Source organism: Panthera uncia, chromosome D1 (genome assembly GCF_023721935.1).
Source record: "Panthera uncia isolate 11264 chromosome D1, Puncia_PCG_1.0, whole genome shotgun sequence".
NCBI classification, from domain to species: domain Eukaryota; kingdom Metazoa; phylum Chordata; class Mammalia; order Carnivora; family Felidae; genus Panthera; species Panthera uncia.
The window spans coordinates 46,710,812-46,735,801 of NC_064808.1; the positions used below are offsets into that span (position 1 = coordinate 46,710,812).

The 24,990-nt window shown below is 34.8% G+C and overlaps 1 protein-coding gene across 3 annotated transcripts in view; it reads left to right on the forward strand.

The window, feature by feature from the left end:
• SBF2 (SET binding factor 2) overlaps nucleotides 1–24,990 on the forward strand; it is a 478,944-nt gene that overhangs the window by 206,059 nt on the left and 247,895 nt on the right. For all 3 annotated transcript variants that reach the window (XM_049650241.1, XM_049650223.1, XM_049650233.1), the window contains exons 3-5: nucleotides 4,789–4,926; nucleotides 21,304–21,426; nucleotides 23,175–23,285. In XM_049650241.1, the coding sequence (XP_049506198.1) occupies nucleotides 4,789–4,926; nucleotides 21,304–21,426; nucleotides 23,175–23,285 (372 nt within the window). The remainder of the gene's footprint in view (nucleotides 1–4,788; nucleotides 4,927–21,303; nucleotides 21,427–23,174; nucleotides 23,286–24,990) is intronic.

The window sequence follows — 24,990 nt, forward strand, 5'->3', positions numbered from 1 at the left end:
CAAAAAAAAAAAAAAAAAAAAAAAAAAAAAAAAAAAAAAGAAAGGATGCTGAATTTTGTCAAATGCTTTTTTCTGCATCGATTGACAGGATCATATGATTCTTATCTTTTCTTTTATTAATGTGATGTATCACATTGATTGATTTGCAAATGTTGAACCAGCCCTGCATCCCAGGAATGAATCCCACTTGAACATGGTGAATAATTCTTTTTATATGCTGTTGAATTCGATTTGCTAGTATCTTATTGAGAATTTCTGCATCCATCTTCATCAGGGGTATTGGCCTGTAGTTCTCTTTTTATACTGGGTCTCTGTCTGGTTTAGGAATCAAAGTAATGCTGGCTTCATAGAATGAGTCTGGAAGTTTTCCTTCCCTTTCTATTTTTTGGAACAGCTTGAGAAGGATAGGTATTATTTCTGCTTTAAATGTCTGGTAGAATTCCCCTGCAAGCCATCTGGCCCTGGACTCTTATTTGTTGGGAGATTTTTGATAACTGATTCAATTTCTTCGCTGGTTATGGGTCTGTTTAAGTTTTCTGTTTCTTCCTGTTTGAGTTTTGGAAGTGTGTGGGTGTTTAGGAATTTGTCCATTTCTTCCAGGTTGTCCAGTTTGTTGGCATATAATGTTTCATAGTATTCCCTGATAATTGCTTGTATTTCTGAGGGATTGGTTGTAATAATTCCATTTTCATTCATGATTTTATCTGTTTGGGTCATCTCCCTTTTCTTTTTGAGAAGCCTGGCTAGAGGTTTATCAATTTTGTTTATTTTTTTCAAAAAACCAACTCTTGGTTTCAGTGATCTGCTCTACACTTTTTTTAGATTCTATATTGTTTATTTCTGCTCTGATCTTTATTATTTCTCATCTTCTGCTGGGTTTGGGCTGTCTTTGCTGTTCTGCTTCTGTTTCCTTTAGGTGTGCTGTTAGATTTTGTATTTGGGATTTTTCTTGTTTCTTGAGATAGGCCTGGATTGCAATGTATTTTCCTCTCAGGACTGCCTTTGCTGCATCCCAAAGCGTTTGGATTGTTGTATTTTCATTTTCATTTGTTTCCATATATTTTTAAATTTCTTCTCTAATTGCCTGGTTGACCCATTCATTCTTTAGTAGGGTGTTCTTTAACCTCCTTGCTTTTGGAGGTTTTCCAGACTTTTTCCTGTGGTTGATTTCAAGCTTCATAGCATTGTGGTCTGAGTATGCATGGTGTGATCTCAATTCTTGTATACTTATGAAGGGCTGTTTTGTGACCCAGTATGTGATCTGTCTTGAAGAATGTTCCATGTGCACTCGAGAAGAAAGTATATTCTGTTGCTTTGGGATACAGAGTTCTAAATATATCTGTCAAGTCCATCTGATCCAATGTATCATTCAGGGCCCTTGTTTCTTTATTGACCGTGTGTCTAGATGATCTATCCATTGTTGTAAGTGGAGTATTAAAGTCCCCTGCTTTACCACATTCTTATCAATAAGGTTGCTTATGTTTGTGAGTAATTGTTTTATATATTTGGGGGCTCCTGTATTTGGTGCATAGACATTTTTATAATTGTTAGCTCTTCCTGATGGAAAGACCCTGTGATTATTATATAATGCCCTTCTTCATCTCTTGTTACAGCCTTTAATTTAAAGTCTAGTTTGTCTGATATAAGTATGGCTACTCCAGCTCTCTTTTGACTTCCAGTAGCATGATAGATAGTTCTCCATCCCCTCACTTTCAATCTAAAGGTGTCCTCAGGTCTAAAATGAGTCTCTTGTAGACAGCATATAGATGGGTCTTGTTTTTTTATCCATTCTGATACCCTATGTCTTTTGGTTGGCGCATTTAGTTCATTTACATTCAGTGTTATTATAGAAAGATATGGGTTTAGAGTCATTGTGATGTCTGTAGGTTTCATGCTTGTAGCGATGTCTCTGGTACTTTGTCTCACAGGATCCCCCTTAGGATCTCTTTTAGGGCTGGTTTAGTGGTGACGAATTCCTTCAGTTTTTGTTTGTTTGGGATGACCTTTATCTCTCCTTCTATTCTAAATGACAGACTTGCTGGATAAAGGATTCTCGGCTGCATATTTTTTTTCTGTTCATCACATTGAAGATCTCCTGTCATTCCTTTCTGGCCTGCCAAGTTTCAGTAGAGAGATCCGTCACGAGGGTTATCAGTCTCCCTTTATATGTTAGAGCATGTTTATCCCTAGCTGCTTTCAGAATTTTCTCTTTACCCTTTTATTTTGCCAGTTTTGCTATGATGTGTCGTGCAGAAGATCGATTCAAGTTACGTCTGAGGGGAGTTCTCTGTGCCTCTTGGATTTCAATGCCTTTTTCCTTCCCCAGATCAGGGAAGTTCTCAGCTATGATTTCTTTTCGTACACCTTCAACCCCTTTCCCTCTTTCTTCCTCCCCTGGAATTCCAATTATGCATATATTATTGCATTTCATCACATCACTTAGTTTTCTAATTCTCCCCTCATACTCCTGGATTTTTTTATCTCTCTTTTTCTCAGCTTCTTCTTTTTCCATAATTTTATCTTCTAATTCACCTATTCTCTCCTCTGCATCTTCAATCCTAGCAGTGGTCGCCTCCATTTTATTTTGTAGCTCATTTATAGCATTTTTTAGCTCCTCCTGGCTGTTTCTTAGTCCCTTGATCTCTGTAGTAATAGATTCTCTGCTGTCCTCTATACTTTTTTCAAGCCCAGCTATTAATTTTATGACTGTTATTTTAAATTCATTTTCTGTTATATTGCTTAAATCATTTTTGATTAGTTGGTTAGCTGTTGCTACTTCCTAGAGTTTCTTTCGAGGAGAATTCTTCCGTTTCGTCATTTTGGATAGTCCCTGGAGTGGCGTGGAACTGCATGGCTCTTCCCCTGTGCTGTATAGAGTAACATGTGTTGGTGGGCGGAGCCACAGTCAGACCTGATGTCTGCCCCCAGCCCACCACTGGGGCCACAGTCATACTGGTGTGTACCTTCTCTTCACCTCTCCCAGGGGCAGGACTCACTGTGGAGTGGTGTGGCCCCTGTCCGGGCTGCTTGCACACTGCCAGGCTTGTGGTGCTGCTTTGATGGGAACCTGCGTATTAGCCGGGGTGGATCAGCAAGGTGCACAGGGGTGGGAGGGGCAGACTCAGGTCGCTTTGCCTTTGGTGGCCTGCTTCAGGAGGGGCCCTGTGGCACCGGGTGGGAGGTCAGAGGGATGGATCCACAGAAGCACAGCATTGGGTGTTTGCCGTGCAAGCATGTTCCATGAGGGGAAGTGGTTCCCTTTGGGATTTTGGCTGCGGGATGGGTGAGGGAGATGACGCTGGCCAGTGCCTTTGTTCCCTGCCAAGCTGAGCTCCGTCCTCCGGGTCTCAACCCCTCTCCCTCCCATTGTCTTCTAGCCCTCCCACTCTCCGAGCAGAGCTGTTGACTTATAACATTCCAGATGTTAAGTCCCTCTGGCTGTCAGAACACACTCCACAGGCTGCTCCACTTTTGCAAACCAGACTCGGGGGCTCTGCCTTGCCGGGTGGGCTGCCCCTTCACTGCCCCAGCTCCCTCCCGCCAGTCCGTGTAGCACGCACGGCCTCTCTGCCCTTCCTGCCCTCTTCCATGGGCTTCTTGTCTACTCTTGGCTCCAGAGAATCCATTCTGCTAGTCTTCTGGTGGTTTTCTAGGTTATTTAGGCAGATATGAGTGGAATCTAAGTGATCAGCAGGACACGGTGAGACCAGCGTTGTCCTACACCACCATCTTCCCCCAGACCTTTCTTTATTATCTTTTAATGTCCATGGGATCTGTAGTACTGTTGCCTCTTTAATTTCCGATGTTAGTAATTTGTAACTTTTTTTTTCTTAGTTAGCTGGCTAGAGGGTTGTTGATTTTAATGATTTTTTTTTCAAAAAACCAGCTATGTTTTCTTGATTTTCTCTATTGAATTTTGTTTTCAATTTAATTGATTTCTACTCTAATCTATTATTTCTTTTCACCTGCTTACTTTGAATTTAATTTGCTCTTCTTTTTATAGTTTCCTAAGATAGAAGCTTAGATTATTGATTTTAGATCTTTCTTCTTTTGTAATATATACATACAATGCTATAAATTTTCCTCTAAGCACTGCTTTTGCTGAATCTCGAAAAATGTTGATAAGATGTATTTTCATTTTCATTGATTTAAAAATATTTTTTAATTTCTTTTGAGATTTTGTCTTTGACCCGTGTGTTATTTAGAAGTGTGTTGTTTAATCTTCAAATTTTGGGGGAATTTTTCAGCTATCTTTCTGTTACGAGTTCAGTTCTGTTGTGGTCTAAGAGCATACATTGTATGATTTCTATTCTTTTAAATACATGTAAATATATTATATAGCCTATAATGTGGCTTATCTTGATGAATAAGATATCTTTTTCATTGAATTGAATTGAAGACTCTTAGATTGATGAAGGAATTTTGAAATAATTCTGTTTCCTACCAGCAATAGATACTTAGGTCTTTATCTTCAACTCATTTCATGATTTGTTCTGAAGTGGGAAAGTTTTTCATTTATGTGATTTGTTCCTACATATGCTAATCTATGTCTCAGAATGAGGGGCATCTGTGGAAAATCTAGGCTGTCCTCATAAAATGTATATGTACATTAGATAAAGTGTTCTACGTTATAAATCTACTTTTAAAAATATAGTGGCTGAGATAACATATCACATTAGCTGGAAATTTTTTTACAATGGGGTGATATGTAACATTTCAGAAAGATTTATAAATAATAAATTTTCATTATGCTTTTAAAATGTGACAATTTTTTTCTATTCCCTTTAGTTTTGTCAACCTGGTGGGTGGCAGCTGTCCAGAGAGAGGAAGCAGCCAACATTTTTTGTGGTGGTCCTGACAGATATTGACTCAGATCGACATTACTGCTCATGCCTAACCTTCTATGAGGCAGAAATCAATCTACAGGTACAACCACTCTTCTAGGCAAACTACAAAGGAACAACATTTAAGAATCTTTTTTTTAATGCCATATTTGTTTTTGTTAAACTGTAAGTTTAAGTTCTTTGGGCTACTTTAAAAAGACTGAGGTACTAAACTGTTGGAGAAGAGAGAAAGAAAGTATACTTTGTTTTCTTTTATTTTTTTAATCATTTTTTTAAATGTTTATTTTTGAAAGACAGAGACACAGAGTGTGAGCATGGGAGGGGCAAAGAGAGGGAGACACAGGATCTGAAGCAGGCTCTAGGCTCTAAGCTGTCAGCACAGAGCCCTATGCAGGGCTTGAACTCACGAACTGTGAGATCATGACCTGAGCTGACGTCAGATGCTTAACTGACTGAGCCACCCAGGCTCCCCTTAATTGTTTTCTTTTAAAATATTGATCAGAATCTGAATATTTCTAATAATAGCATATTCATGAATTGGTATATTAAGAAGATTTATATCCCCTCATGTAGAAGGTGTGATTTTTTTCTCTCCTTTTCCTGAGCAATCTTTCACAGAATGTAAAGCATTTAATCATAATGTTCATAGATCACCTATCACAATGCTTGATATTATTTTTTAAACACCCAAGTGTCAACTCATTATTGTTAATGGCGGGAGTATCAACATGACTGAAATTCATAGGCTAGACCATTGAAACAAGAAATACTAGGTTTCTCAAAGAGTATTTGTTGGGGTTCTTAGTTTCAGACAACTGGACCTACTTTCTCTATGCATAAAAGGATTTATGACAATGAATTGCAGAGGTTATGTAATTTCATGGGTGAGGAATAAACAGGGAACCAACTTTGGATACTAGGAATTGCCTGGTTTGAGTCTATTTTAGTAGATACTTTTTCTCCCGTTGACCACTTGTCACTTACAATGTTGGGTACTAGACAATATAACCTTTATATGTTACCCTAAAAATCTAATGTCATGTACAGCTTGTTTCACGATCTTACACCGGTGACTTCTGCTTTAATTCTCATATGTGTTGTTTCCTTGTGGACGTCAAGTTGCATACAGATCCCACCCCCCTGCAAAGGAATCAGAAAAACTCTTTGTTGTTGTTATGTGTTTGTTTATTTTGATTTCAAAGCTCTATAGTACAAGAAGGAAACTATAAAAGGGTTCAGAGGATATTGACTGAGCCAGTCAGCATTATCTGCAGTACTTTCTGCTACTTGCAGGTGAATGAGTATCACTGCCATGGAAAAGGACTGGCTTTTCTAAAATGGCCTCACAAAAGAGCATTTGTCGTTTGGGTTACTTTAATTAAACACTAATATCTGACTTTTCTAGATGCAGAAATCTGATTTTGCAGTACAAGAGGAGATAAATCACCTTTCCTGACACAGAGTCACATTATCCACATTCATTAGACTGATGTATTAAAACCAGCTTGCAAGTTTATTAAGTTACAGTGATAAATTAAAAGATTACATAGAACAAAATATGCACCACATATTATCAATACATTCTTTCTTTGTTGTCAGATCATTGTGGGAAGCCATATCAAAATCTGAAGCATTTTGGCGTGGAATCAAACTAAGGAATACTTTATGCTAAATATTTAAAAAAATTTTTTTTTAATGTTTATTTATTTTTGAGAGAGAGACAGAGTGTGAGCAGGGAAGGAGCAGAAAAAGAGGGAGACACAGAATCTGAAGCAGGCTCCAGACTCTGAGCTGTCAGCACAGAGCCCGATGCGGGGCTCGAACTCACAAACCGTGAGATCATATCCTGAGCTGAAGTAGGACGCTTATCGACTGAGCCACCTGGGCACCCCATGTCAAATATTTAATGCTTGCTAGACTAACATAACCCATTGTTTCTATTTGAAATTAGCCCATTGTTTCTATGTTGTCAATGGGGACAGAAATCTTAGAAGTTGATGACAATAGCCATTTCTGTTTTGGATAGTGTTTGAGTGGATGTTGCCGACAGATAACTAATCAAATTCCCATTTTTGATCATTTCAGTTTAAAAGTATTCTCCAGCCAAGAGCCTACCTATGTCTTTTAGGTGACCTTTCATTTTTATGTTTATCTTCGGAATTTAAGTTGGTTCTGAGAATGCAGTAGCAGTATTTTCTTTTATTTCCGTATTCTTGACAGTACCTCTTTACAACTCCCTAGAATTGTCCAATGAAACTGATTATTTAAGTCTTCCTCCTTGCTCCTTCATTACGAACCCTTCTTGCCCCAAAATAACTGACAGAAAAGTAATACATTAAGACAGTGTAGGGGGGTCCTGCACTGTCTATGGTGACATAGCAAGCTCCTGAAATCCGTTCCTCCCGCAGACACACCAAATCTACAGCTACATGGAGTGATTCCCTCTGAAAGAAATCTAGAAATGAGTTTAGCAACTCACATTTTACAAACAAGAAAATACCCACACTGAAATAAGTAGGAAAATCTGAGACAAACTCTCACCATAAACCCTACCCCTGGCATAGCAACATGAAATTGGGAAGGAATTTACAACTACTAGCATTTTCCTGAGTCATAAAGGATTTGGACCCAATATCTAGCCTCAACTTTAAAGACTTGCACTGAGGGATGGACACCCAAAACACCTAACTTTGAAAAATAATGGGTCTTATGTCCCTGAGACCCATCAACTATAGCAAACAAAGAAAGAGTTCTTAACAGGTTCATAAGAATTCACTGTGTCTGTGCCCCTATGACTCAGCATGGAAAGAACAGGGAGAAATGCCCACCTCTCGGTCTTTCCTTGAAAGAGTCCTGTTTGCATACTTTAAAAGCTGCCTTAGGGTCAGGTCTCTAATTTAGCATATTTCTGGGGGCTGTACTGGAGACCAAGGAAGCTAGCAGGTACCATCTCTGTGTTGTCTCTCTGGCCCACTTTACTTTACCAGTTTCTCTCTGGAAAGAACTTATGCACATATCTGGCACTTCAGATTTGCAGTTGCTGCCCAAGGAATGCACCCTTTTAATCTCCTGGCTCTGGTGGTCAGCAGAGCTTAAAGCTGTCAACTCCTACAGGACTGTAGCAAAGAAAGAAAGTTCTTAACTGGCCATCTCCACCCAGGAGTCAGTGAGAAGGAGCAGAGAGAAACACCCATCTCCAAGTCTTTCAGTGAAAGTGGTATATTTGCATACATTAAGGTTGCTTCCTGAGAGTCTGGCCTTCAGTCAGTCTGAATCTAGTTGCTGAGGTCCTTCTCTTTGGGACAATGAAAGGTCTTGGCACACCCTCAACTACAGGAAGCACTAAGAATAAGGTAGGCTGTTTGTGGACAATTACAAAGATTTGAGAGACAGCCAAGAACTACGGCAAGATTAAATGATAAGATTCATCCTCCTACAAGAGGCCACTTCTTCAAGACTAGGAGAGGTGGCTGTTTAATTGAATACCTAGAAACTAACAAAGAGAGTCAAGAAAGTGGAGAGACAGAAGAATATGTTCCAAACTAAAGAACAAGATAAAACTCAGAAAAAGGAGAAATGGAGATAAGAGATTTATCTGATCAAGAGTTCAAAATAATGATCATAAAAGATGCTCACTTAGCTCAGGAGAAGAATGAATGAACAAGGGTAGAATTTTAAACAAAACTTAAGAAAGAACCAATAAAAGTCAGAGCTGAAGCATATAATAACTGCATTGAAATGTACCATAATAGGATTTAACAGCAGACTAGATGAAGGAGAAAAAGGGATCAGTGAACTTGAGGATAGGGCAGTGGAAATCACCCAATCAAAAAAGCAAAAATGAAAAAAGAATGAAAAAGAGTAAACATAGCTTTAAGGATTTAAATGACACATTAAGTAGGCCGATGTTCGTGATTTAGGTATTCCAGAAGGAGAAGAGAGAGAGAAAGAGGAAGAAAACTTATTTGAAGAAGTAATGGCTAAAACCTTTCCTAACATGGGGAAGGAAACAGACACACAGATCCTTAAAGCCCATAGAGTTCTAATAAAGATGAACTCAAAGAGACTAGCACCAAGATACATTATAATTGAAGTGTCAAGAGGTGAGGACAAGAGAAAAGCAACTTGTTCATAAAAGGGAACCCCCATACTTATGAGCAGATTTCTCAGCAGAAACTTTGTGGGATACTAGGGAGTGTCAAGATACAGTCAATCTAACATATTCCACCTGACAAAAATGTCCTTCAGAATTGAAAGAGAAATAAACAGTTTTCCATACAAGCAAAAGCTAAAGGAGTTCATCACCACTAGACTGGCTTTATAAGAAATGTTAAAAAGAGTTCTTTAAGCCTAAATGAAAGGGTACTAATTAGTAACAGGAAAACATATTAAAGTATAAATCTTACTTGTAAAAAATATCTAATGTTGTAAAAGATGGTGGGTTAATCACTTATAAAGCTTAGTATGAAGGGACCAAAAGACAAAAGTAGTAAAAATAACTGTAACTACAAAAATTTGTTAATGGATACACACGATCAAAAAGATATAAATTATGACATCAAAAACCTAGATTAGGTGAGGGAGATGTAAAATGTAGAGCATAGAATATATTCTAATGTAAACTGTTATCAACTTAAAATAGACTGTTATAAATTGTTTTATGTAAACCTCATGGTAACCACAAGCAAAAACCTATAGTAGATACACTAAAAATGAAGATAAAGGAATCTAAGCATACCACTACAGAAAACATCAAATCACAAAGGAAGAGAGTAAGAGAGGAAGGAGGAAACAGATTACAAAATATCCATAAAACAAGGAACAAAATGGCATTAGTAAATATAAACTGATCACTAATTACTTTAAATGTAGACAGATTAAATTCTCCAATCCAGAGACTTAGAGTGGCTAAAAGGATTTAAAAAATAAGACCCAACTAAATGCTACCCACCAGAGACTTTAGCTTTAAGGATAGACACAGACTGAAAGTGAAGGGGTAGAAGAAAATATCTCCTGCAAATGGAAACCAAAGGAAAGCTACAGTAGCTATACTTGTCAGACAAAATAGACTTTAATCTAAAAACTCTCATAATAGACAAAGAAGGTCATTATATAATGATAAAGTAGTCAACTCATCAAGAGGATATAACAATTGTAAATATTTATATACCCAACATCAGAGCAGCTAAGTAAATATAATATTTGCTTATGTTCTTTACGGATCTGCCTTTTTTGCCCTCCAGTATAGGATGCAGTTCACAATCACATACAGCTTTTAATTATCATTTCTCTTTGTTTCTTTTTATCTGGAATAGTTGGTCACCCTTTCTTTGCCTTATGACATTGACATTTTTGAATAATGCAGGTCCCATGGCCTCTTTTAATAGGCTGTCCATTATTGTGTGTTTTTTCTGATGTCTCTCATCTTTAGATTCAGGTTTTACATCAGCAGTTGGATTACTGCCAACAATTGAAATACTGTGTGTTCCTTATATTGGTTTCTATTGGTGTCCATGTTAATTTTGGTAACTTGGTCAGGTGATTGTCAGATATTTCCATTGTCTAGTTGTTGTCTTTTGTCTTGCAACTAAAATGCCATCTGTGGGAAGATACTTTGAGACTATGCAAATATTCTATTACTCATTAATCATGCCCACCCCTAGATTTAGCATTAGTGATAATTCTTGCCTGTTCCAATTTTTATTTTGATGGCTGCAAAATGATTATTTCTCACCCCACACACCCTCTACCTTTACCAGTTGGTGGTTGACATTTTGCACTAAGCAAGAGCTTTTCTGTCTTGTCTATCTGAGCTAGAGACTCACTTACTCCACTTTCTTTTTCCTTCAATACTATTTAATTAATGGTTTTCATTGTCTTATTGCACAAATTGTCATAGATTTGTACCCTTCAGGTTGGTTCCTGTATTCTTTTGATAAGGCCCCAGCATTTTTTAAGGCATTTTTTTTTAACTTTTTATCGTAACAAGCTGATCCAGGCTCATCATATTCTTCCCTGCCCTTGGCCTTGAAATCAGCCATTTTCCCAAGGATCCCTGGCTAATTTGAGTAGAGAATAACATTAGAAATCAAGATGTAGGTTCTTATGTATTTGGAATCAGTGTTTAAAAAGTTTTTTTTCTTTTTAAGTTCAGATATTTTTTCATTTTCCATTTTAAGTGAACGAAATATTATTTATTTAGTTTTATAATCAACTTACAGAAGGTTAGATTCTGCTTCTTACGAGTTTTCCCAAGATTCTGAAAATGAAAATAAGTTGTAAGAGTTCTGGCTCCTATAGAATTATACTTAGGTAGTTAGGTATTAGCCAGAATTGTATGACAGCTTTTCTGTGCTCACCAAAGAAAGTTAATGTTTTTTGGAATTGGTCTAAAAAAACGGCATGGACAATGAGGTAGGATTTTTAAAAATAATATTAAAACTCAGATGATGTTCCTTTTAGGTCATCAATGTTTTTCCCATTTTTGGTGTGAAGTTAACTATGTTCTTTTTTAAAAATGTGTTTTTCTTCTGTTACTGGATCATATCATCAGTTCAAAAATAGATCTTTTTAATTCTCATTTGGTCTGAATTACTTCAGACCAAATATACTATGACACATTATTTGGAAACCTGAAGAGGAGGAACTTAGGGACACATCATCCAAAGTATAATTGTGCAACTTTAAAAATGTTGGCTCTTATCTTTCCAAGATACAGTAATACTATCAGTAATCACAAGCAAAACCTTTTCATTAAACTTTTGAAAATGGGTTCCCAAAATTATTTGACTAAATATAATTGTAGATTTTTTTCAGGGATTAGTAAAATACAACAGATGTAAGGTTGCTTTATATTACTTCTCTAAAAAATGATAGACCTGTCTAAATTTTTTATTTAGTTGTATCATTTTAAAGTATTTTAGTGTGTTGAAAAATGTGTTTATGAACCAATAATAATGATGCAGTTTACAGTAAAGACATTTGGTATGTCAGCAAATAAATTGTCATCAAAGAAAGGGAGGGGGAATGATTGAGGGTGCACTGGAGAAGTAAGATGAGGAATAAAGAAGGAGTACATAGAAGGAATAGGATTTGTTTCTTCATCTCAATTGGCTTAACAATCTAGTGTGAGGCAAAACCAAAATTTAAATATAAAGATACTCCAAAGTACCTATGTTAAGCACTGATTCAATGATAGACTTAATAATTAAAGACAGGGCAGTGGAAATAAGTCTTACCGAGTTTCAAGGATTCAGTGGCCTTTCAGAAAACAAGAGCTAAGGAAAGCTTAGAGTAAAGGAAATGGAGCAGTCCAGGCAAAAAGCTTGGATATGAAAATGGATAGGAAAAAAGATTATAGTGTTTATGATACATTGAAGGGCTTATCATGTTCCAGGAACTATGCTAAAAGTTTTATAGCACTTTTATTCCATTTTATTTAATTCACATGTAGTTTATTTTATTCTTACAAGAACAGCACTTGGTAAGTTTTAACGTTCCAATTTTATGGATGAGGCTAAAAGACTTACCCAGGGACATTAAAGTACTAAGTCAAAAAGCTTGAATCTGTCTGTCTCCAAAGACCAAATACCAATATCAAATACTAAAGCATCTATTACAAGGCTGCAAAAATTATATCAGTGTGTTATTGGTTCAAGAAGAATTGTCAAGAATAAGACCAGAACTGGTCTTATTATTTATTATCAATATATGACTATGGAAACATTCATTACAAATGAATGGAGTTTGTACATTTTAACAAGTGTTATTTAAATAGTTATTGAACTTTGTGAGAAAAAAATAAATTGAAATGCTCGTAGTAAAATACAATTCCAAATGATTGAGTAATTTATTTGGAAAAATGAAGTAATAAAAATGGATTTCTAAACTGATCTCTTGTTGGCAAAACTTGGAGCAGTGGGGGAAATCACATAAAACGTTCAATAGATTTATCTGAAGAATAGACTAGTCATTTTTTTCTTTTTTTCTCTTTTCCCTTTCCTGGTTATCAAGCTACTAAATTGTGCTTATTGTAGAAAATTTAGAACATATTGGGAGAAAAGTAAGACAACAGAAAAAAAATTATAGTTTGATATATTTTGTTTCAATATTAAGGGTTTTTTAAAACTAAAACTCTATGTAGATCTAATTAATGTCTACACATTAATTGACCATATGGATGTAGTATACTTGATCCATCTCCTAATAGGCATTTAGTTCCCCTTTTGTCAATATCATGAATAACACTGTGATGAATATCTCTTTGGAATAATCTTGATTCCGCCAAGGAGGGTTTTGTCCGTGATTATCTATCTCACTGAATTAGAAATTACAAATAGAGAAAAGTGAGAAGTGGGTTTGCTAGTAATACAGTCAACATTATATTTGATAGTATTCTAGAGACTAATCCTCAGACCTCATTCAACAAAGAGAGTCTAGTGAAAAGTAGCATAAGTAACAATTCAGACAATGATCAAAATTGAGGGACATACATCCTGAGTTTCTAATGTTTGTTTGATAATTTGCAACATATGCAATTATCCACATAGGATTCTTGATATAGTAGGAATGGTGGAGATTATGCCTTTTGTGAAAGGGTCCTATCTCCATCCTCTCCCCCTTTTAAAATGAGAACTGCTTAATGGACAGAATGCTGAATCTTAACAGTCTCCTTGACATCCATCACAGATACATTCTGTAGGGAAAACATTTCACTTAATTAGGTATGATTGATTGGTATTATATGCTTAAAATAGTATGAGACATTAAAACAACAGGAGAAGCTTTTGAGAACAGGCTCCTAAAGTCCTTCAACATTAAATCCCTTTTCTTAAATTTTGACAGTTTTACACTAGGAAAGGCTGCAGCAAGAACTGTTATTGCTATTTCAGTTTAACATAAGGATTATTACATGCAAATATACTTAATGGAAAATAGTGTGAACGTCTTTCCAGATTTACAGTTTAACTTTTTGTATGTCATCTGTTCTAAACAGTTTCTTTAAACTAGCACCTATTTCTTTTAAAAGTTGTATATGAGTACAAGACATTGGAAAGAGAAAACTAGCCCAAGAATTAGAAGACTTGACTTATTAATTCTCATTATACCTTTAATGAGCTGTATGATCCTGGCAAGTAATTTCATGTCTCTGGGCATGAGATTGCTTGTTTGTAAAATAAAGTAGATACCTTCTAGTACTATAGTGTTTTTATTATTCTATCATATTAATAACTACATCTGATTTTATTTTATTTTTTATATTAAATTTTTTTTAATGTTTATTTATTTTTGAGAGACAGAGTGCAAGTGGGGGAGAGGCAGAAAGAGAGGGAGACACAGAATCTGAAGCAGGCTTCAGGCTATGAGCTGTCAGCACAGAGCCTGATGCAGGGCTTGAACCGATGAACTGTGAGATCATGACCTGAGCCGAAGTCAGATGCTTAACTGACTAAGCCACCCAAGCGCTCCAGGCACATCTGATTTTAAAGATACATTTTAATTTTTCTCATAGTAGATACAAAGTTTCTACCCAAATTATGATCCACAGGATACTATTCTTAGTCATCTGAATAAGGCATACTTTTTAGACCACTATGTTGAATATAACCATATGTCCTATATCTTTATGGAATGTTTCAGTATGCCATGTTACATGATCATTAAGGTTTCAACATGTGTTCTTTGAGAAAATAAAGCTGAAATCTTGAGTCTTTGTGCTCAGCATATAAACTTCTAAATTAGGGATTCCAGGGAAGTACATTTTATTTAACCTATGAAATTGTAAGCTTAATTTCTATGATCATATAACTCACCAAATAATATTAATATAATTTTTCATTTAAAAATGATATTTTATCATTTCTAATCTTTTTCGTCCATTTTCACATAGTGGGAAAGGACTTTGAAAGGAACCATTGACTTTGGTGGTTCACAAAATAATTTTCTTGAGTTTATGAGAACGTAATTTTGAGTTGGTTAACCTATTAGAAAGGAAACAAACAAGAAGCTTATCTGTAGTTTCCCCACTTCATACAGAAGTTTGTACTCATTATTTCATTTTCTTCAGAGATAAGGTTTACCGTAATAGTATTTCTCATAATGTTGATATTTTAAGTCAGTCCTAGATGTTCTTAGTCATTTTATAAGATACACCAGAGAATTCTTGAGTACTCTCTAACAGTTGATTTGAGTTAATTATGTCTTGGGGATAAAAGATGAACATATTTCAGTGCCAGTGACCATATTCTTCAGTTTATGATGATTAATTTATTAACTGTGATTTATTCACTGTATATTAACTGGAGGGTAAAAGGTGTTTTAAAGAAGATATGCAGTAAGAATTACTGAAATAAAAGATGCCAAAAAGTAAAACTTCAATAAATTATCATTCTCATGTTTCTTATATTAAAAAGTATATTATAAATTATGTTACCAACTAATAGTGTGAACATAGGAAATGAATTTTAGTTAAGTATGCCTAGCTTAAAAATTTAGTGGTTAGCTCATATTTTTAAAGGTTATATAAGAACTAAAATTAGGAAAATGAAATAGGCAGGATAGATAAATACTACAATTCAAGCTGGTATGTACATAGTATACTGCCTTTTTTTTTTTAACATTTATTTATTATTGAGAGAGAGAAAGCATGAGCATGGGAGGGGCAGACACAGAATCTGAAGCAAGCTCCAGGCTCTGAGCTGTCAGCACAGAGCCCGGCACGGAGCTTGAACTCACAAACTAAGAGATCATGACCTGAGCCGAAGTCAGACGCTTAATCGACTGAGCTGCCCAGGCACCCCAGTATACTGCCTTTTTCTAAGGCGTTTTCTTTGGATGCTTTGACTTGTCTCTTTGTTGGATTTCTTCTTTTCCCTTTCCCTTTCCCTTTCCCTCTGACTGTCCTATTTATTAAGTTCCAGCTCACTATTGTGGACCTCACTGATTTCCCTTCTCAGAGTTTCTCAACACTGTAAATATGAACTTCAAAATGTTACAATATTGTTTTGCACTTATTACTGTTATTTCACCTGTGTTGGTTTTAGCACTTAAGCTAGATTATAAATTTCCTGACACAAAGAACTGCACCTTATCCTTCTGTGACACATGCTATGTGTCCAGCCACTTAGTAAGTGTTTAATAAATAAACACATACAGATACATTACTATTTACTTTTTAAAACTTTAAACTTTTTGTTATAAAGATAATGCAAGAGTAAACATTTTAGCAAATTATTTTTCTCTGGATATGCACATATTTTTATATGGAATGTGAAAACCGTAATCCCATGACCCAGAGACAAATGCTAAGACAAATGCTAGTCTTTTGGTATATAACCTTCCAGGCCTTTTCTCCTCCCTATTAAAAATATAAACGTATTTAACACAAAATACGCACACACACACAAACACACTGTATACTACTTTTTTAAAGTTTATTTATTTTGAGAGAGAGAGGGTGAGAGTGAGCAGGGGAGAGAAAGAGAGAGAGGGAGGGAGAGAGCGAGAGTGAGAGAGAGAGAGAGAGAATGAGTGAGAGAATCCCAAGTAGGCTCTGCACTGTCATTGCAGAACCAGTTGTTGGTCTTGATCTAATGAACTGTAAGATCATGACCAGCGCCAAAATCAAGAGTTGGATGCTTAACTGACTGAGCCACTTGGTGCTCCTCCTTTTATCCTTTTTTAAACAGAATATTTAAAGAAATACTGTAGGAAGAGTTTTAGTGTGAAATACTATTGTTGAAAATGAGCTTTGCACATTTTGGATATTGGATACAAGTCTTTTCAAGGTAGAAGAGACAGGAATCAAGCATCAAGAGTGCACAAAGATGAGGCTGACATATTCAACCTGAGTGAAAAGATGAACTTCCTAAATATTTTGCATATGGAGTCATCCCATAAAATCAGTAATCTAATAATTTTTAGCATTTTTGTCTCAGGATACATTTAAAAAGCAATAGTGCTTTTGGGGAAGATTGATATGGTAAGTACTAATTTATCCCATGTTATTGAAGCACAGAGACTGTGACCTACATAGAATGTAAATTACATAGAAGCTGGGAATCCCACTGGTACATGTAGTCCATGGTAAAAATAAGTAGGAAAAAAATCTATAAGTGGGCAAGTTGTAGCATGTGCTTATGGTGTGTATAAGAGATAAGGTGACCCTGCAAGTCATTGTGAGACAATTCAGTAAACTTAGTGTTTAAGATAAATTTGTATCTTTAATGGCATCTACTAGAATTAGGAATAATCTTAGGTTAGAAAAAGGCTTGCAAGTACTGTTCAGTGAGATAAAATATGTGAAAATGTTTTCTACTATAAAATATAAAATTTCAAAGCATTATTATAACATCTGTTACATTCATAGCCTATGTTTTAAATTTCCTGCTTATTTTTAGGTTTCTCACATCTTTTCAGCATGTGAAATACGTAATTGTTACACAAAAGATATTCTAGCTGCCGTAATGAATAAACAGTATTCCCTTAAATGATAAATTATTTATAGAAAAATTTTACCAAAACCACCACATTACTGTCTCTTGGAACAAACCTTATTTTAACCAGCAGTGTTGGGGTTTAAATTTTTTTAGTACTACATTTTTAGTACTACATTTTGCTTTGAAAAGAGGAGTATGAATTTTGTCTAAACTTGTGACATTATATTCTCTTTTTTTGTAGAAACATTGTTTATTAATTATAATGAAGTATTTTAATAAGAATTTTGATATTTAATTCATAATTTGACTTAATAAAACAATTAAGCAATAAATATTAAAAATAATTCCAGTCTTCCAACAGAGATTTGGAGAATTCAGTATTTTAAAAGGATGATGAAAGCTAAATTTAAGGAACACACACACACACACACACACACACACACACACAAAACAGTCTTTGAAATTAAGCATGAAAACCTGGTGTATTATTATAGTATAAAATCACTAAGAGGGATAGTATATCAGTGTATTATAGTAAACTCAAAGTTATGATCATAAGTAGTAGAGCTTCATCATATTTTATTTCCTTGGGATTCATCTTTTATTAAAAAATATTATAAGGAGTAAAGTTTGTATATAATTTCACTTTTGGGTTTTGGGTTTTTGTTGTTTTTATTCTAAAGTATATCTTAATGATGACATAAGATATACTAGATATATATTCTCAGGTAAATATTGCCAGGTAATCTATAAGCAAAAAGTATAACCAAACTAAAATTAGAATTTGGTGCTTATTTACTTCAACCAGAAATCAGAAAGTCTTAATATATTGCAAAATCTCTGATTAAAAAGATAAAATTATTACATAATATGGATGTTAATTGCCCTTAGTATTTTGCATTACTTTTTTTTTGACATTTCTTTTTTTTATTTTATTTTTCAATATATGAAGTTTACTGTCAAATTGATTTCCATACAACACCCAGTGCTCATCCCAAAAGGTGCCCTCCTCAATACCCTGCATTACTTTTTGAGTTGAGATCTAATTACCATGCCATAAAATCCATCCTTTTAAAGTGTGCAATTTAGTCTTTTCAGTATATTAAAAAAAAAAAATTTTTAACCATAGTACTGCATTTTGCTTTGAAAAGTGGAATATGAATTTTTTCTAAACTTGTGACATTGTATGCTTATAGGAGAGCTGTTAGAATTAAGAATAACAACATCTTATGATTTATAATACAGTTATGAAGTAAAAGCCAACCTCTGTAATAAAAAGTGATATAAATAAAAATGGAATTGTTTTTACTTAATACAGATTTACACTATACTGGCGCTTTTTTTCTTTTTTGTTAATAACTATTCCATTTAGTGAATGTTTAAAGAATAGCTTTAAGAAAAGACCAATGCATTCTATTTTGTGTTATGGTCAAAGTAGGTTAATGGTTATTTATTTGAAATGGTTATCTACTTAGTCAAGCTGACTTCTAATGGTACTCTAGGGCATTTATCACAATCTCATAAAATGGATAGCTTTATCTTTTTGAGGAATTTTAGTCGTTCTTTTGTCATTTCAAATTTGTTAGTAATCCATGAAGAATATGATTCATTATGTGTGGAAATATTTGGTAAATTCATATTCATCACATTTTTATTATTTCTAAGGATTTTAGAAACCAGCCAACCTTTTAGCTTTTGCTTTATAACAGATGAAAATCTTTCAAGAGCATAGGGACCTTATGACACATATAAAAAGTAAACAGATAGTTCCCTTTGGATACGTGCATTCCATAGACATCTAATACTTGATTATATTTCACTGTACTAGAAAATATACGAGCTCCAATGGAGATAGAAAATATAGTTTTTGGCCTCTGTAAGTGAGGGGGGCGGGGGAGAGACTTTCCTTGGTGAACTAGCCAGAAAGTTATTCCAAGAAAATTCATTCCTGCATGTATGCAGTGAACAAAAATTAATAAAGTATCAACCATGTGCCCAGCTCTTGTTTTAGGAACTGGAAAATTACTAGTGAACAAGACAGAAATCCTGGGCTTCATTAAGCATATTTTAGTGGAGGAGACAGACAAACAAAAAACAAGATAAGCGTGGGGCACCTGAGTGGCTCAGTCGGTTAAACATCCAACTTTGGCTCAGGTCATGATCTCACAGTTTGTGAGTTCAAGCCCCACTTCGGGCTCAGAGCCTGGAGCCTACTTCGGATTCTGTGTCTCCCTCTCTCTCTGCCTGTTCCCCACTCGCACTCACACTCTCTCTCAAAAATAAACATTAAAAAAATTAAAAAAAAAAAAACAAGATAAGTGAAATAGGTTAATATGTTGGATGGTAACAAGTGCCAAGGAGAAAAATAAAGCAAGGAAAGAAAATAGAGAATGTTAGTGAATTGGGATTTTAATTAGGGTGCCAACAAAGGCTTAACAGATGAGAAGTCACTTGAACGAAGACCTAATGGAGATGAGGGAATTCATCATTAGAGTATCTGTGGGAAGAGTATTTCAGGAAAAGGAAAAACAGACAGTGCTTAAGAGCCTTAGTTGGGAGCATGCCCAGCATGTTTGAAGAGCAACAAGGAAGCATACTGGGGCTAAGGAGGAATAGGAGAGACTGAAGGAGATTATTAAAATAATCCAGACAAGCAATGATGGTGGCTCATAATACTGTGGTAGGAGTGGAGGTGGTGAGCATTCAGGATTTGCTGACAGTTTGGATATGGGGCATGAAGGGAGAGGAATCCAGAGTTTTGATCTGCCAAATGGACAAGTAGGATTTCCATTAACTGAGACTCAATACTGTAGGAGGAATGGAGTTTGAGGAGAAAGATTGGAGCTATGGTTTGGACATGTTTAAGATACCTGTTAGTCATCTAAGTGGACAGGTCAAGCAGGCAATTGGATTTGGCATTTTGGGGAGAGGTTGGTGGGAGAAATGAGTTGGAGGATGTGTGATATATTGGTGAACTGTGCTGAGAATTAAAAGAAAAATAAGTAAAGGAAAGGCTTCAGGAAGGAAGACAGATTTTTGAGCTGCAAATTTGATTAATGGAAAAGAAAGAACATTCTAGTTAGGGAAAATGTCCTGGCATCTTAGAATATCATCTAGAAATCAATCTGAATGCTTTACTACCTTGTCTTTTTTTTAAATTTTATTTATAAGTTTTATAGTGCATCATATAGTATAATGGAACAGTAGGTGCACAGGAAATACTTGTTGACACATAATGGGAACAAAAGTTTTCAAAGTTTATTTCATTAACCAGTATTTTTAGTCATTGTAATGTAGGGTATTTTTTTATTATAGATGTTTTTATTGTGCTAAAATGTACATGACATAGATTTGCCATTTTAACCATTATTAAGTGCACATTTCCATGGCAGTAAGTACATTCTGAAACTTAGTTTTGTGTAGAAAGATATTTTCTCTTCTCAAAAAAATCAACATTGTTGCTTATGAGCAGAAGGAATTTAGAGCTGATCGGGTTTCACTTCTAAGAGCACTGAGCATTCTGTAAGCCTTAGAATTCTAAATGAGCATCACTTTTGTTTGAAAGATTGGTACAAGTAGAAAAACAAGAATGAAAATTAGTGCCTTCTAAAATAGATCTTTTCTTAAAAACTGATTCTCCATTTAAGTGAGTATCATTTTTAGTTGTTTGGGTCACTATCTAAAATAATGTTAATGTGTCTTCTTTACCTTTGATTCCCTATCTCACATAGAAACCAAATGCTCACATAAAGTTGTGGTATATATCTGGAGCATAAGGAGCTTTTCAAAATTGAAATAAGCATGGCTTTCTTTATAATTTCTTTGTCTACTTACTTGCTTCTTAGATTCCTGTCAAAGTATGTATCTTTATTTTTAGTTTGAGTTTTGTAAATTATATTATAAATTATATTTTATAAATAATTTTGATTTTGTAAATTACATGAAAATGTGTGATATGTCTATCTTTTGTGAATTATAAATCTAGAAATTCTGTCTGTTCATTTCAGTGCATCTTTTTCTAGGGAACAAAGAAGGAAGAGATTGAAGGTGAAGTGGAAGGGTCTGGTTTAATTCAGCCTGCAGAAGTATTTGCTCCCAAAAGCCTGGTGTTGGTATCCAGATTAGATTATCCAGAAATTTTTAGGGTAAAGAACTCATAGTTGTCATTATTGATTTATATTATTGTGTGAATCTGCTTTGAGTGAATCATGGTAACAAGATTTTGTATTTAAAATATCTTTGAATTGATTTAGAGGTTCATCAATAAAATAAATGTAGTGTTAATAGAAAAAAATGTATTCATGTTGGATGAAATACATACCTAGATTAATGTAACTATTTAAACTTATAAGGATGTAGTGTTTGTTTTTAAATAGATCCCATGGCTACTGACTCCAAAATTTATGAATCTAAAAGAAATCATTTGATTGCCTGTAGCAAATTTAAAATGTACTAGCAGTATAACAACTTCGTGTTTTTATTTACCTTCTTTTGAGGAGACCAGGCTCAGTAAATAGATTGAATATCTAAATCTCAAATAGTTTTGGTCTCCAACATAGCTTTAAAATATTGTTTACTTCCAGATATTGTCTCTTTGACACACTCAGAATTTTTAAATGCAAAAAAATTTTTTATACATTTAAGCTTTGAAAGAAGAGGGCTTACTTTTCTTATTTCAGTTGCTACCTTTAGTAATAGTAATGTTGATTATTGTCCGAAATCACAGATGTCTTTGGAAAATATAAAAAATATACCTTAAAATTTCTGCGGCGTCTGGGTGGCTCAGTTAAGTGTCCGACTTTGGCTCAGGTATGATTTCACGGTTCGTGAGTTCGAGCCCCACGCCGGGTACTGTGCTGACAGCTCGGGGCCTCAAGCCTGCTTTGGATTCTGTGTGTGTCTCTCTCTGTTTCTCCCCTACTCGCACGGTCTCTCTCAGAAATAAATAAAGGTTTTTAAAAATTTTAAAATATACCTTAAAATTTCTGAAGGACTTGGGAAATTAATACATAATTTCTGGAAAACTTTTCCATATTCTTGAGATTATATATATTCTAGAAGAATTAACTTAGTGTCAAGATTCCAATGACAATGGGTAACTTCTAACAAATACTAATTTTTCTTTTTTTTTTTTTAATGTTTATTTTTGGGAAAGAGAGAGACAAATACAGAGTACAAGTAGGGGAGGGGCAGAGAGAGAGTCACAGATTCTGAAGCAGGCTCCAGGCTCTGAGCTGTCAGCACAGAGTTTGATGCGGGGCTCAAACTCATGGACCACAATAATGACCTGAGCTGAAGTTGGACGCTTAACCGACCAAACCACCCAGGCATCCCTACTAATTTTTCATAGTCACAAATTTTAATAAACTGAACGATTCATAAAGATTGCATTTTATCTTCCATTTTACCACCTACCTTCTTCTGAGCTTACAGTGTTAATTATATCTTGTCTCTATTTTGCTAACCTCTGATAATTTACAAAATTTTTTTCTGTAGAACAAATATTCTGAATTTATAAGAATCACAAAGCAATAACATTTTGAAATTTTTATCTTGAAGTTTGACTTTTTGCAAAGTAGGCTGAGACCACAACAGTTTTAAGCCCTACAAATTTGCTAGAGTGTTTATCTCAGCACAAACACCTGTTTTACAAATTATGGTTCTGCTTTTTATAAACTCATCGCAAAAGCTCATTTAGAGCTTCTGGTCAAGGAGGAAAATTTAATAAACTTAATAACATTTGCTGCTTAAAACTTATTCCATGGTCACTGTGGAATATACTTTACTGGCTTCAAAAAGAAATTTCCTTAAGAGCAGATGTCACAGCAATTTATTTTTTAATGCTTATTTTTTCCATGAAAAAGTAATCTCTTCTTTCATCTTCTCTTTGTAGGCTTGCCTAGGTTTGATCTACACTGTATATGTGGATAGTTTGAATGTCTCCTTGGAAAGTCTCATTGCAAACCTGTGTGCGTGCCTTGTCCCAGCGGCTGGAGGGTCTCAGGTAAATAGAATAAAAAGGGAGATGAAGAGGGCCTGTTCCTCTTCTCCTCTGCTCCAGTTAATTTAATTTTTGAAGAAAAGAAAAAAATGGAATTCCTTAAATATTTTCATTTTAAAGAAGATCTTAGTTAAGCATTGTCCCTATGGTCTGCCTTCTAGAGACCCAAGATTCCATTCTCTTCTTAGGTCATAAGGTTAGTTTTAACACAGGGCTCACCTTTCACATAGCATAATTAGAAGTCATATTTTGTGTAACTTGAACTCTAGTTTACGTTTTCTTGGAAATATTCGTTTTTAAGCTGAACATTTAAAATGTCTCCTTTCTACCTTTATTACTCCTCTATACAGCTATGGCTCATTTCATTAACTTATATCAAAATGTTTTTTAGTGATAAAAATTAGAAAAACTCTAAACTACCTTTAGAAATATTAATGTTGATGACCATCCAAAATCACAGATCTTTTCCAGAAAGTATAAGCTATCCCTTAACATTTCCCAAGGTTTTTGTCATATTTGAGCCTCATATGAGGACATTAAATTCTTTTACTGACATAAAACTTTCTCAGAGTAGTCATCTTGTTTGTCTTAAGATTTTAATTTTCATCTCTGCAGTCGAAAAATAAGAACCTGAGCTTTTAGGTCTCAATGTTTCCAGGGCACCATAGTTAAAAAAAAAAAAAAAAAAGACTTCCTTCACTTATTTTGCTTATTCTTGTGTAATGTTGTGGAAGGGGACAGCCCTCTAAAAATTACATTGTTTATCCTCCTCAGTCTGACAGAGATGATACTTGCTATGAAACTGACATTTTTTTTCCTTGCCCTTTGTCTTTTTTCTAATACGAAATTTATTATCAAATTTGTTTCCATACAACACCCAGTGCTCATCCCAACAGGTGCCCTCCTCGATGCTCATCACCCACTTTCCTCTCTCTCCCACCCCCCCATCAACCCTCAGTTCTTTCTCTTTTAACTCTTTTGTCTTACCTGGTGTCCTGTTACTCTTAAGTTTTTATCCTCTTGTCTTCCTCCTATTCCCTCCTCCCTCATTCTTCTTCCCTTACTACAAAGGCAGAATACAAGATGTAAGTTTGGTTACAAATGAACCTAAACTTTAAAGCTGTGGAATTATTTTATGGAACTTTCTCATGTGGGATTTATTTTGACTTTATTATGTTAATTTATTTTTTAACTTAAAAAACTTTTTATTGTGGCTGCTAGAAGTTTTAAAATATTACGTATGTGGTTCATGTTACATATTTTTTGTTTTCCAAGTTTTATTGACATATAATTGGCATAAAAATGTTGACTTTAATATTTTCTTATTTTTTAGTTAAGTATGATTGTCACTAATTTTTGTTTCTCCATTGTTATTAAATTTTCAGCTTTCTAATTATTGAATTTTCTCATACCATATTCATTTGGGCACAATGTAATTTGAATATTTTTGGTTTCATCATTACTCTTGCATCTATTAATTGGATCTTATAGGCTCATCATTACTCTAAATTTGGACTTCAAAAAAAAGTTGTTTTTTTTACATTATTTATTTATTTATTTTATTAAAAAATTTTTTTAATGTTTATTCATTTTTGAGAGACAGAGAGAGACAGAGCACAAGTCGGGGAGGGGCAGAGTGTCAGCACAGAGCCCGATGAGGGGCTCGAACTCAGGAACTGTGAGATCATGACCTGAGCCGAAGTCAGGC